This window comes from Orbicella franksi, chromosome 13 (assembly GCF_964199315.1).
Source record: "Orbicella franksi chromosome 13, jaOrbFran1.1, whole genome shotgun sequence".
NCBI lineage: Eukaryota > Metazoa > Cnidaria > Anthozoa > Scleractinia > Merulinidae > Orbicella > Orbicella franksi.
In genome coordinates, this window is record NC_138157.1 from 14,416,779 (window position 1) to 14,431,020 (window position 14,242).

At 36.9% G+C, this 14,242-nt stretch overlaps 1 protein-coding gene across 4 annotated transcripts; it reads left to right on the forward strand.

The window, feature by feature from the left end:
* Nucleotides 1–41: 41 nt before the first annotated feature.
* On the forward strand, nucleotides 42–14,023 carry LOC145466080 (septin-7-like). Of its 4 annotated transcripts, XM_081449857.1 has the most exons (15): nucleotides 42–244; nucleotides 636–736; nucleotides 5,248–5,357; nucleotides 6,022–6,122; nucleotides 6,246–6,380; nucleotides 6,651–6,696; nucleotides 6,824–6,895; nucleotides 7,871–7,966; nucleotides 8,601–8,697; nucleotides 9,040–9,091; nucleotides 9,532–9,645; nucleotides 10,293–10,443; nucleotides 10,696–10,862; nucleotides 12,066–12,133; nucleotides 13,667–13,754. In XM_081449857.1, exons 1-14 carry the CDS (start codon nucleotides 108–110, stop codon nucleotides 12,115–12,117), a joined length of 1,431 nt encoding a protein of 476 aa, XP_081305983.1. In that variant the 5' UTR covers nucleotides 42–107; the 3' UTR covers nucleotides 12,118–12,133; nucleotides 13,667–13,754. The 4 variants fall into 4 exon arrangements, with proteins under 4 accessions (XP_081305983.1, XP_081305984.1, XP_081305982.1 ...); XM_081449858.1 differs by lacking the exon at nucleotides 12,066–12,133 and having other exon boundaries at nucleotides 57–542; nucleotides 634–736; nucleotides 13,667–14,023; XM_081449856.1 differs by lacking the exon at nucleotides 12,066–12,133 and having other exon boundaries at nucleotides 58–244; nucleotides 13,667–14,023.
* Nucleotides 14,024–14,242: the final 219 nt, after the last annotated feature.

The following is a 14,242-nucleotide window of genomic DNA, read 5'->3' on the forward strand; positions in this document are numbered from 1 at the left end:
CTCACCAGCAGACGTGTGTGACATTTCGAAGGAAATCCGCGGCGTAGCGCTCAACTGGAAACGTCTTTGCGCTTACTACACTTCCGGTTTTTCAGAACAATGCTAATATGAGCATGCGCAAGTTCACACGCGCGCTCTCTAAAAATAATACATTAAGCGCAGCTCAGCGAGGCAGTGAAGGCGTGTTTTTGTGTGGATTTTTAGGAGTTTTAGAGCGGAAAATTTTCTGTTCAATGATGGGTTGGTAATTTGTTGTTGTTTAGTTAGCGAATAGCTGCAATATACTATTTTTTTGTGGGCGTTCCTTTGGGGTTTTGACGGGTAGACGTTTGATGTTGCGGCGGAGGTTCACTGGTGAGGGTTGGGGCCATATTTTAGTTGTCACTAGTGGGTCGAGGAGAGCTTATACAATTCCATCATTAATTTATAACGTTATAAGATTCTCCATACACTAATCTTGACTGGTCTTCTGTCTTCTCTCCTCGACAAACACACTGTGTGTATACACGATGGCTTCGATCAAAAAAACTTCGACAAAAGCAGTAAGTACAACTTTCATTTGCGATTTGTTTGTTGCCTTGCAGTTTTATTGTGCCTAAACATCAGCTTTGGTTGTTTGTTCTTCTTTAACAGAGTGCTAAAGGAATGGAGGGCTATGTGGGGTTTGCGAATCTTCCCAATCAAGTTTTTCGCAAGAGTGTCAAGAAGGGATTCGAATTCACTATCATGGTTGCAGGTAAGCACTATACACTGTAGTAAAACGGAAGAGAAATATTTCCTAACAAATTGAGTTGTTGTTGGACATATTTCGCCGCTTCCTCCTTCTTTCGCCTGGAACGTTCCGTCGAATCTTGTAAATAGAGGTAAGATTTTGTACCGAGCAGAACTATTAACATAGCGTGAGGACATAATTTTAATTTCGCTCCACTGAAATCCTGCCAGCAGTTTGAAGGCCTTCGTTACTTTACAGGTTTTCATTGAAGACGCCTAGATTGAGCTTTAAATTGAATGCCATTTCCCCTCTGTCATCAATTGATTTTCTGTTAATCACGAATCAAATTTCGTGTCATTACCATGTGTTTGATTCGATCGTGGTTTTGTCGAAATACTTTCAGTATTTCCTTTCAATTTAGATGGAGATTATCGAAATGCATTAAAGGATCTCGATAATATTTGTATAACATAATTTACTCGCTTGTTATGAAAAAATCAAGCCTGAAAATTTCACAAAACGGTCCACTGTGATGCAGAAGTAACAAAAATACACAAGCAGGAACAGAACAGGTACATTTCACGTGCCGCCATTGACTTGGTATACGTGCGTGAATGTCTGAATATATTATTCTGGTATGAAAGATGTTTCGGCTCTTATGGGGTTAACCTCGAGTTATCTGAGAGACGCCAGTGATTCTTATCACAATTTAGCATTTAACATCAGCGTTGAAATATTCTTCAACGAATATCTGGGAAGTTTCATGTTCAAGGGCTCGCGATATTGTCCCTTGTGGTAGGATCTTGCTTATCTTATGTGCAAGCTATAATTTACGTAGACGAAATTTTGACATGACAGCAAGGTCTAATACATGCTCATTTTTCATCGTTTTTGGAGGCCGTTATTTTTTCAGATAAAGGAATTTTGGCGTGAGTTTTTGTCGTTTCGGTGTAAGGTCACGTAATTTTAGAACTTCTGTTGAGCCGTGTATAATCGGCTTTGTAGACATAGTTCAGTTTTAAGACTTGTCAAACTTTTTGTCGCGTGATGTACAAAAGCAAGCCGACTCGATTTCTATCTAATTTGCATGTCAAAAAATATTTACACTTAAAATTGAAGTTCTTTTTGAAATTTACATCTGCCTTGAAATTGATTACTTCTTGTAAGACCACATACGTTCAGGCTTGAATTATCCACGTGTTGTGTTGGGGCAGATGTTAAAATTAACACTGAAAGATTTGTGGATAAGCAATTGAAGACCACCACAGTTGTAAACATTTTAACTATAGTACTTGTGGCTTCAAGACATTACCACTACCTGTCCAAATATTTTCTTTCCTCAAACATGTAATTTCCTCTAAGATGCAATTAAGATTCTTCTTTTGGAATGTTTGTACTGTAACTAAGCAAATTTTATGCCAAGGAGGCGTTATTCTACCATCAGTTTTGTAACGAAGTTTTAGATGTGACGAGAAAAGGTTGCTATGAAAAGGTGTGTACAATTTTTTTTCTACGTATGCCTTCTACAGTTAATAATCCACATGAATCTTTAGACCTTCAGGTTGCTCAGCAGGTTACACCTCCATTGTTTGTGACTTTTAATTGAAATTTTTTTGAGACTTCCTTTGGCATATCCGCCTGTCTTGTGTGGTTACTGTAGTACACAGTTGTACATGAACGATGCTTTGTTAAATGCTGTTCACTTGTCATTTGCAAACATTTTGTTTCTCTGTTGCTGGGAACAAAGTATTTCCTGAAATTCCACTGAACACAAACTGATATTTTGTATTGAGAGCTCAATTCCCTTTTGTGTTTAGCGGGTATCAGTTATAACTTGTATGAGCGAAAACATTTTGCACTTATTACCATATAGGTTTAAATTAGTAGCTTCCTGTTTCCATTCCTTAGATATGTGAGCCTTGAAAACAGCACAAAGATTTGGTTTTTTCACATATTACATGTATTTGTATAATTTACTTAATTTAACAATCTATTTTGAAAATAAAAACACATATTCTGTGCAAACAATGTTGGTTTAATATACTCCTGAACACGTTTCCAGTTACTCTTCTAATGCATGTTGTTACTACATGATATTAGGGTCAAGGGAATTTATTTAATATGACTTATCTGTGTTTAGACGTTCTGCTAAACTAAGCATGAAATTGTGCAAAATATTGTGATGTTATTCTAACCAGTAAATTTGTGGTGGTGATACATTTCATTGACTCTGTGGGATAGAATATATGTCACAAGCCATAGAAGCCATAGAGTAGTATAAAATAAGTAGCTTGCGGACTTGAAGCTCAGTCATTTTTAATGAACAGTGTTACAACCAGTGAAAATGTGATAAATTAAAAATTTCATCATTAGAGGTTTTTGAAAAAACCTGATTCAGTATCTCTTTTTATAATGCCTTTAACAGTCCTATGGTAAGTAGTTCCAAGTCTTTGTTGGTAGGGGTAGAATAAAAATATGTCTTAAGAATTATTGATGACGTTTTTTTATTCTCATCACCTAGAATGCATCTGGTTAACAACAGTGATATCACATGCTTTGTCGAAATCAGTACATGGCTAAGATTTTATACATGTCTATGCTGTAGGTCAAAAAATTGTATCCAGGGTAGTACAGGGAAGCTCTGAGGTTTCCTGTTTACACTGTTGCTCCCTAATTATTTAGAGAGCTTATAAAATGTGTTGCTATAATTCAAGCTGTGATTTTACCAATATTGACAGGTGCATATGTGTATAGTGGATAGTTTGACGCTTTAAAAATTCCAAGGTTTAAGGAAAATATTGGAATTACTCGTTTCTGTTAATATTTAACTTGTAGAGAGGCTAATGAAGAACATAATTCAATCTCAGTTTATTCATGTACCATGTACAATGCACATGGGATATACATGTAAACCAAATAAAAATTTTTATTTTGGGTTGTTTTACATAATTAAGTGGACCAAAAACATCAGATTCTTGAAGGAAAAATATGTGCTAGCAAAACATTGGTGAGAAGTAAAATCGATATTGAGACATGAATTTTGTTTCTTTTTCCAAGTTATTTTTGAACATCAATTGAAAGTAACAAGTACATTACACTGTAACCTTTACTCTATTTGAATGGATGTCTAATGTATACAAGCTTGGTTTTGTGGCTGTTATACATCATTGTAAAATTAATAATGGCACAGACTGTGATGCAATTTTAGAAGTTTTGGTCTTATGGTGGAAACAATACAGAAATACATGTATGTCATGTCTTGCTTGCATCTAATCATGTCTAATCATTTTCTTGTGCTACACAGTCATGTAACTGTCATGTTATGTAAACATGTCATATATGTTTGTATCTCTATCCTTACACCGTAAAATTAAAGAACTGATGTCCTCTTACAAACGAGTTTCAAGTGCTGTGCTGACATGATATTGGATGCTATTATGACTCTTACCAATTCAATGTCAGAGCCATAAACTACTGCACTAAGTCATGGTTATGTGACAAGCTCTGTAATCCAGAAGTTATCTTATTTTGTGACAGTTTAATTTTGAAGTCTTTTTTTGTCGTGATTTTGCTGGTTAGCTTTTGTAGTATTTTTTTGTGTGAGATATTAACAGATGGAGAGCCACTAGTGGAAAAGCTGTTCATAAAATAATGAGAATCACGATCATTATTATTATTTTAATTAATCTATATTATTAGTAAATATTATGAATCATTATTTTTATCAGTTCTTCACTCAGGATACCCTTAATCACATTGAAGAGGGTGGTAAAGGGTATTTTCATGACTTGTGATTGGCCCTTTTTTTTGCCTGTGAAATGTGAAATGGCTAATTTTGTCCTCGTGAATCGTGATTTCCATAGTTGCCATGAACCGTGATTTTCCAAAATGTTCTCTTTTATTTTCCGTGAAGCGTGAAATGCCAATGTTGTATTTTTTGTGAATTGTGAAAGGGCTGCTTTATTTTCCGTGAAATGTGATCTATACGCCCCTTTACCACCCTCATTGAAAGGATTAGATAAAGCTTGTTTGAAAAGGTCCGCCCTATTTAATCTAGTGTTAAGAGATCAAACATATTCAGTATCTTACTCTGTATCAAAATTCTAAACAAGTAATTTTCTTTTCCCAAAAGAAGAGCATGAATGTATTCATTAAGTGATTTCAAGTGGTAGAGTTAAACTCCTCACCTGGGTGTTCTGCAGTGTATTAATTTGAGGAATGTTTAAAGATCTTTGAATAAATACTGAAGATCTTCAACAATAAAGATATTTCAAGGTCAAGGATTAAATCATCTTTGAAAATTCTCTATAGGTCCTTGATCAGCTTCTAGACTTGCTTTTTTTTAAGATCCATCAAGAAATTGATGAAGATCTTATGATTTAGGTCTTGACAAAGATTCTTAAAGATTCTTTAAGAACTTAGCCAGCCTTAGTGTAGATGTCCAGGTTTCCTTTGTGGCGGGCAGTAAAGTAATACCTGCGAATTGTGCGAATTATGTTTGTGTCCTTATTTCCTTGTTTCACCTTTTATCATAGGTGAAAGTGGACTAGGGAAATCTACACTTCTCAACTCGCTGTTTCTAACTGATATTTACACACCAGCTGCGTACCCCAGCGTGGAGGAGCGACTCAAGAAAACTGTTGCAGTGAGTACCACATTATATTGCCGCTTAGTAAGGATTTTGTGAGCTGCCAGTAGTAAATAATTAGAATTTTGGAAGACATATGGAAAGAGATTACAAGTACTTTGTGAAATACAGTGGTGATCAATAATGATTGTCTAATTTATAATGGCTGGAATCAAGTCTTTTTTCTCTGTTAAATATAATATACAGTACGTGATGTATGTAATATAATGCAGCTACAGCAGCTGTAAATGTAGACCTGTTAGATATGTATATGTAGGCAATCATGCATGAACCTCGAGGCACTGCTGCTCATCAGTTTCTCATTTTGTATGTTTGAGATGTTTGCCTTAACTGTAAACCTGGGAACTCAGGCAATTCAGGGATTCTTTCATTTTTATCCTAATATGTTTGTAAGCATTGCATGATTGTATGCAGTTACAACCTGCAGCTGTACATTTGTACTTGGCTGGTCTTTGTGGATCTCAAGAGCGACTTCTGTTACTGTGCTGTGTAATCCTGTTTAACAATGACTTGAAGCGATTGAAGTTACAAGTAATTTACTATGCAATCTTGCAACATAAAGAACCTTTAGAAATAGTGGTCAGGAGTAATGTTTGTAACTAACTTGTAAAGCTTTTGGCATTCTCCCTAAAACCAAATGATTTGCTGTTTCTGATTACAGATCAAACCTTCCACAATTGAGATGAAAGAGGGAGGTGTGAGGTTAAGACTGACTATTGTTGACACTCCTGGGTTTGGAGATGCTGTAGACAACACTGACTGGTAAAAAGAAGAAAAGAAATTACCTAAAGTATTTCTGTCTTCAGTTTAACTTAACTTGTAATGTATACTTGTAAGTGCTTTTTTTAGTTGGTGTATTGTGACAGAATGATTTTATTCTTTCAGCTGGAAACCTATTATCGAGTACATTGACAGCAAATTTGAAGAGTATTTAAATGCAGAATCAAGAGTGTTCAGAACACCATTTCCAGATGACCGAGTACATTGTTGCTTGTATTTCATTGCTCCAACAGGGCACTGGTAAGAGCTATACATTATCCAAAGATAATTTGCTTAGTCAAGGCACTTCTGTTTCTCTTTGCATCTTCCTTACAAACCTGTGCTGATGTCTTATTCCAAATCACTTGTCGTCATTCTACATGTACGTTACCAGTACTTTGTATAATGATTGTCCTTCATCTCCTGCTATCAAGATTAATTCTGGTCACCGTGGTTTCATCTCCTAGTTTGGAGCTTAATGGTGAAAACAGCATGTTTCAGAATCTAATATTGCACTTCTTATCTTTGCAGTCTAAAGCCTTTGGATATAGAATTTATGAAAAGACTTCACAACAAGGTGTGTAGCACTTTTTTGTTTCTGTACTTTCAGTTAAAAGAGCAACTTGAGCCCCTCATGGACAAGCATGCAATGTTTATGTAATTATATTTTTCTTGAATAACTATTGGAATTTTGTTTATTTCAGGTTAATATTGTGCCGGTGATAGCAAAAGCTGATACCTTGACACACGATGAATGCACCAAATTTAAAAAGCAGGTAAAGAAATATATTTTTTTCATAATTTTTACCACCTTGATGAGAGTGAACCCCTGTCTGGTGATTGCAAGAATGTATTATACAGTTGAACCTCCGGTTGCGACCACCTGTCGTAAGCGACCACCTCTACTCAGCGACCAGTTTTCAAAAATACCAAAAGTTTCCAAGTCAAATTCCTATATTTGGAACCTCTTGCAGGCAACCATCTCTCAACCACTTTTAGAGCTAAAAGTTTGAAATTTTCCTTTGACTTTAACCTCCCATTTTATTTCTTTTTTAACCTCCCATAAGCGACCACTTGACAGATACTAGGGCGAAAATTAGATAATATGGTGTTGTAACATTATCAAATTTCTGGGTTGTACAAGAGACAGAAACCTTTCAATGGGAGACCTGTACTGGTGGAATTTTTTTTTCTCAAAATTGACTTTTCACATGAATAAAACTTTTAAAACATGGGGTAAGTCTCTGCAGTTACTGATATGCTGATGCGACAAAATTTGGACCCAATATGGTCTAAGCTCTCGTAAGTGACCACCTCCTGTAAGCGCTTATGGGAGGTTCAACTGTATTACATTTTCCAAGTATTAGATTACTCCCAGTTTGAGGACCAGCTGTTGTTGTGTGTTTCCTTAGGACTAAACAAAAAAAAAGCTTCGTGTAAAACCAATTTTTATTTAATGAATAGAAAACAAGAGAAAGAAAGGAAAGTCACTATGTCTTATAGTTTGTCTTGATTATCACAATTCAACAGCTTGTGTCAGTTCTTTTTTTTCGATATACATGTAGATGTACAGTTTTTATGTACACTTTCTTACTGGGTGTTTACTGATTGCATTGTGTACATTACAACCTTTGGAAATTCCACATATTCTAGTTTAATTTTGAAACAGTTTTCATTCAAATAAGCATGCATAATGGTGTTTTAAGTGTGTCTAAGAAAAGAAATTTCACACCAAGTTCTTCTGTTCTTAGATATTGAAAGAAATAGAAGAAAATGACATCGGAATTTACAAATTTCCTGACCTCGGGGGAGATGACGATGAAGATGTAGCTGCTGTTAGTATGAAGGTTGGTAGGAATGTTCAACAAATTAAATAAATAATTATACTAGCACACTAGGGCTATGTATTTTGATAGCAGATTGATGTGTCTAATTTACAAAACTCAGGGGTTCCATTAAGGGCCAGGCACTGGGCAAATTGACCATCTGTGAGGACGATTTTGATCGCCTGGTTTGACCATCTTGTAAACAGTATTTAGTTCAAAACGTTTTGCCGGCCTGTTAAAACCAGTTGCCCTCCTGCTGAAAACTTAAAACTTATTTCTTAAACTTAATACTTAGGTGGCCTCATCATCTGTTGCCAGTTAATGAGGACTGTTACATGTTAAGACAGTCCAGTAGTCCTGGTTTAGCAGGCAGTGGGTGTGTCAATAGCACTGGCAGATCTAGGGAAGGGGTCTGGGAGGCCCCCCCCCCTTATTCTGGGCGAAAAAAGAAGAAACAACAGAAGGAAGATAATCCAGCAGGGCAAGCAGAACAAAATTGCCACCCCCCTGCCCCTTAGCTCAAGGTATGGATCCGCCACTGAATACATGTACTAAACACCCAGTGATATTGGCCTCAGTTACATGTAGTATTATTCTGTTATTTTTAATTACCTTGACTTACACTGAAAACTGTTTTTGTTTACCTTGTATTCAGGACAGAATACCATTCGCTGTGGTTGGTAGCAACACAGTGCTAGAAGTCAATGGCAAAAGAGTGAGAGCCAGAGTCTACCCTTGGGGTGTGGCAGAAGGTAAATTGGTACTAACTTTGACATGATATTGATATAAGAAAGCTTTACTAGACATTACATATTTAAGATTGTTTTTTTTAAATTTTTTTAAATTTTTTAATTTTTAAAAAATTTTTTTTTTTGAAGACGTACATTGTGCTGACTTTGTATTTGATGATTAGCATATACATGAACATACAGTATTCCAGTACTACAACTACACGTAGTGGATTTTTTTGAACTCTCCCAGTTTCTACTCCTAATGTAAGTCACTTTGTAAAACATAATGTTCTGCTCTACAGTACACAGCAGATCTTGGTTTAAGTATACAGTCATAACGTTGGTTCCTGTTTCCTCTTTCAGTTGAAAATGTAGACCATTGTGATTTCGTTGCTTTAAGAAATATGCTGATTAGGTAAGTTTTTAAGTGATGTTTGTAAAGCTGGCATGGGTTTTTACATGTATACTTTGTTCAGATGAAGATCTGTCATGTCTTATGTGTGTTTATTATATGGCAAATTTTTCTAGCATGAAATGGAGAATTCTGATTGACCCTTCAGAATTAGTTTTGACAAATTGCTCCATCAAAACATTGCACAAAAGAAGAAAATTTCAGTTACACTTTCATGAAAGTGACCTAAAAAAACGTAAATATTCGCTTAAGTTTGCCGTACGTCTGCCGAAATTCATAGATTCACTTATTTATCTGCAGAACTTTAAAAGAGCTGTTATTAATAATAAATACTTTTTTGAACTAGATTGTTTGTTGGTTCTGTATTGAGGAATAATGGTTTCAAGGGCATTAAACTTGTAAAAAATAACATAGTATGTATTTTAATTCTTCTCCTCTCGCAGAACACATATGCAGGACCTTAAGGATATGACGAATGACAATCACTATGAAAATTATCGCTGTGAGAAGCTGGCAGCCATGACAGTGGGCTCACCTACAAATCAGCCAAGTTCAAAGTAAGTCATTGCGGATTCTATTAGGCGCAGAGAAAAAGAAGCATTCTTAATTGAACAAGATTAAGGGTGTAGTCAAGAATGATTTTGATTTTGCTATTGTTTGTTAAAAAGGACAGGGGCGGATCCAGGATTTTTCAAGGGTGGGTGGCTGGTACATGTACCTTGGGGTTGCAGAATTACATGTAATTGGGCATGTTCTCAAAATGTTGCAATTTGAGAATTGGAATCTAATTGAAAACCGTTTCTCTGGAAATACTAGCAATGGCACAAAGTAGAAATTACAATGAGGTACCTGTCCAGAGTGTTTGCCTTTATTTCTGCCATAATATTCACAACCTTTTAAATTTTTTTAATGGTTTGGTTCTCCAAAAAGGGAAGTGCCTAAACACCCAGCCCAAGACCCACCCCACCCCCTAAATCCGCCCATGCAGCAAGTTTTCACCGATTGTTCATCGGATGCTGGGCGAGTCATCTAAACAAATTTTGTACTTCAACAAATTCAAGAGGCAACATACTGATATTACTGTTAAACAGAGGGAACAAACAATTCACCGTTCAACGGTTTGACTCAGAGGGGTGGCATTGTTGTGAAGTCAGTGGTCTTCGTACATTTATCAAGTAACCTCGATCCTGTATGTTTTTTCTAGCATTTCACTAAGCAGAAGTCCCCTTGAGCAACTGGAAGCTGAGAAGGAGGAGCGAGAACAGAAGCTAAAGAAAATGGAGCAAGAGATGGAGCAAGTATTTGAGATGAAAGTCAAGGAGAAGAAAAAGAAGCTCAAAGATTCAGAAGCAGAGGTAAGTGGGATAGTTGAACAAAGAAGTGAAGTGGTACAGCTGGGATTTACACTGGGTGACGACGTTTTTCAAGCTGTTTTAGGCACACTGATTGGCTGATAAGTCTGGAAAACTACGTGAGGAAAGCCAATACACAAATTAGTGTGACTGTTCTCTGATTGGTTGAAACTTTTTGACCGTTACAAAGGCCGGATTAATTTGTCATCTTTACTCTTGAACTCAATACAATTTTGTGTCACCGTTGATCAACAGCTTGCCAAGAAAAACGAACAAATGTGGAAACAGCTCGACCAACAGAACAAGGAACTGGAGGAGAAAAGAAAACAGTTTGAGAGGGAGAAGGCGCAATATGAAGAGGACCAGAAAAGCAATGACAAGAAGGGTCTTGAACGATCAGATTCGTCCAGCAAATCACTCAAGTAGGTGTCTTTAATAACAAACAAAATGCGCTAAAACCAGAGGTGTTCAAAAACGTCATCAGAATTTTTCTCAATAAAGAGAGTGTGTCCGTCCGCCTGATGTACTTAGCTGTCGCTATAATTTTGTAATTTGCAGACATTTATAATGCACTGTAATTTAAAAGTAGTCTTACAGTCATAATTTAGTGTAAGCAGAAGTTTATAATTATTAAAACTTCTTCTGTAATTTCTGAAATTACTTTTCTGTCACAATTTAAAACCACAGATTAACAGGTAGAAGTTGCTGTTCTTGTTTGTGTATATTTTTGTTTGGTTATTATGCTTGTTTAATAGTCAGGACTATTCTATCCCAGCCCACTTCGATCTCGATTGACAGTTACTTCTGGTTTTCCACTCAGCATTTCCTAAGCCATACTAAAAATCACCTGGTCGTGGGGCTGTAGTCTTAAGTGGACAGAGCGGTTTCAAGAAATTAGCTTATTAACACTTCTTAAAGACAGTGTTCTCTTTCTATGCTCTCAGACATCTTTTGTTAGCCTGTTGCAGCTGTAAAACGTAGCTTTTAAGTTTTAATCACGCGGCCAACAGTGATGATGTGTGCTATAAATATGCATTGAGTGTTTGGGACAGGTGTTTCATTCTGTCCAATTAATTCTGTTAATAGCAAACGCTGCTGTCTAAAAGCTTGCCACTGCTCAGCCTGAGTATCAGGGTTTTTGAAGGTAAGGTGGGACGGGGAGGAAGAAAGAAGGAAAGAAAGAAAGAAAGAAGAAAAGGTTTCCTCCGCTTTTCTTTTCTCGTCTCCCCTCCCCTCGGGAAGGCCTGATGCTCAGTTTAGCCTTTGTCCTGTAGTCACCGGTCTCTCGCCTCAGCCTCTTTAAAATAAGAGCGTTCATACGAAAGGCGCTATGTTACATTGACACCTAGCGAGCTGAGCGGTATAATTTCCTTAATCCTAAGCCCTTAATTAAGAACGTAATGTAGCGTTAAAAAGTGTTAAAAGCATTCCACATTCCACGTTAAAAAGTTAAAGTAAGATATGGCATGCCACTCTAATAGCGGGTTTAGAGCTCTGTAGATTACTCTCAATGTAGATTGCCCACTTAAAAATGCAACTTTTGTGGTTTTTTTTCACAATAACAGAAACAAAGTAAGCCATAAATCATGTTTAAGAAATAACAACCTGATCATTTGTTCACACAGAGAGAACCAGCGAACTCTGTTCCATGGGGCGTTGTGTTTTCCAAAGGCATAAAACTAGAAACAACAAGGTACTGATTTGCAGTGTTTTGTACTCATGAGATCACTAAATTCATGAAATTAAATTATCACTAATTCTACGATAAGAAATTGTTGACGAGATGTGTAGCAATGATTCTCTCTGTTCTCTTATGCAGTACTTCATAAACTTTACAAGTAAGCTAATCACTAAAAAAGCAGTAAACTATGAATAATTGCAACCTAGCTTTGCCAAATACCAAATGATTAAAACTTCAATCAGGAGACTGAAGTATAGCGTTGAGTTGCATGCTATAAACTCTCAAGATCTAAACAGTTCACTTCTAGGTTACCGCATGTTAAAGAGCTAAATGTGCAGCTTAAAGCTTAACCGTTAAAAGCAAACTTCTAAAGCTAAACAGTAAAAACTTGATTTTGTGTTTCTTTAAATGCTATTAATGTGCTATAAGGGAAAGCTAACTTAAGATGTCTGGGTAGCTAGGAGTTAAACGTGGAGTAAGCTGAGGACATATTGGCCAGCGCATTTTAACTGTAGTACATTTTCTCTCATCTCGTCACAAAAAAATATTTTGCCAGCAAAATGGATAATTGCAAGGTTAGTGTCAGCGTAAAATTGCTCGAGATGCGTACCCCTTATACCCTGTACCATTTTGCGTTGAGTTAGTCAATCACGCCCAAGCGCTCATTCTGCGGTGGGCGAGACCTGTCTTGTCCTGATAAGAAAGCCTGCATATGGTTCATTCAGGGATGAAAGAACAGCAATTTTTTTCAGTTCCCAAACCGTCAACCATAATTATCTCAACGACTGACTAAGTTTGTTCTCTTGGCAGTGTGGCCTCTCGGTCGGTGGAATTCTCAGCCTGTCAAGGTTACTTTGTCGTTGCCATCTGTTAGTGTCTAATTTATGCCTTCGACGTGGTATTAATTCACTGTAAATTCGTCGTTTCTAGGGGCAGCCGTCGCAGCGCGTCATTTCAGTCTCATCGTAAAAGCTGTAAGAGTTCGCTCAGTGTATGGCGCACAATCACGCATGCGTAAAGCACTCCTCACCGGCACGTGCACTAGAACTGTAGTTTGGGAATTTTTCGTTTTCAGTTTACTTCATGGAGACATAACTTGGTTTACTAAGGTTCTGCTCCCTGATTCCCTAATATATTTACTCCGAGATTCGAGCTGAAAAATTCGCCATTAATAGTACCTTTGATTCCAACCACCAACCCTCCCCCTTCAGATACGCTGCGAATCCCCGTCAATGTAGTCCCGCCAGGCTTTTCCATCTCTACAAAAGATACATCCCCATTCAATGTTGGTTGCTCTGGATTTCCAAAATTGATTCAAGACACGATTTAATGAGGCAGGGCTCTTTTAGGGTGGGGTGGAGTAAGTTTGTCCTCGCTTCTTTGCAAAGGGAAGTGACGGCTGCTAATGCTTCACTTTCTTATTCTTTGGCTTATCACGCCGAACCCTCCGTTACTCGGAAAGAGTAAAGATGGCGTGACGAGAGCAATTCAGTGAGGGAGAGACTCGTAAGTAACCCAATTTGTGCTTTTGTTTCGTGTCGACAGGTCCGTAGACGGTTTAGTGAAAGAAAAAGACAAAGACAAAGAGTCCAAGAAGAAAGACAAGAAAAAGGGTTTCTTTTAAATGGCATTTTAACTTTTAGAGGAAACTGCTTCGTTATAGGATATTAAATTACAATGGATCCTGTCGTGACAGAGAATAGGCGTGACCTTAGGAAACATTAGGAATACAACGATGCATTGGAGTAGACAGTGTGTGACACGACTTGCCAAGAGTATGCTGCAGTGACATTTTAAAAGATTGTTTGGGGAAAGTGTGATTTGGAAATCTGCTATCCACAAAGAATCATAACTCTTATATAATTATCTCGTTTTAATAAATGTGTTTTGTTTTTCGTTCTACCAAGCGCACTTTGCTTGGAGATTATTTATGCCATTTTTAAAAAGATATCGTATCTAACTATTAATAACTTAACTTAGAACAGACCTCCAACATCCATTGTCCAAAGGAACTCCAATTTGTTAAAAAGGAACTGTTTTGTTTTTAGCCATTGATTGTTTTTCATGGCTTCTTCTTGAAAGTAGCCAGCTCTTTTGCGTTAGTGTAATAACGTGACCCGT

Coding starts and splice junctions, on each gene's coding strand:
- LOC145466080 (XM_081449856.1), top strand. CDS start 108: ATGAGCATGCGCAAGTTCACACGCGCGCTCTCTAAAAATAATACATTA. Junction 9,092..9,531: donor TTAAGAAATATGCTGATTAG/GTAAGTTTTTAA, acceptor CTCCTCTCGCAG/AACACATATGCAGGACCTTA. Junction 10,444..10,695: donor TCAAAGATTCAGAAGCAGAG/GTAAGTGGGATA, acceptor GTTGATCAACAG/CTTGCCAAGAAAAACGAACA.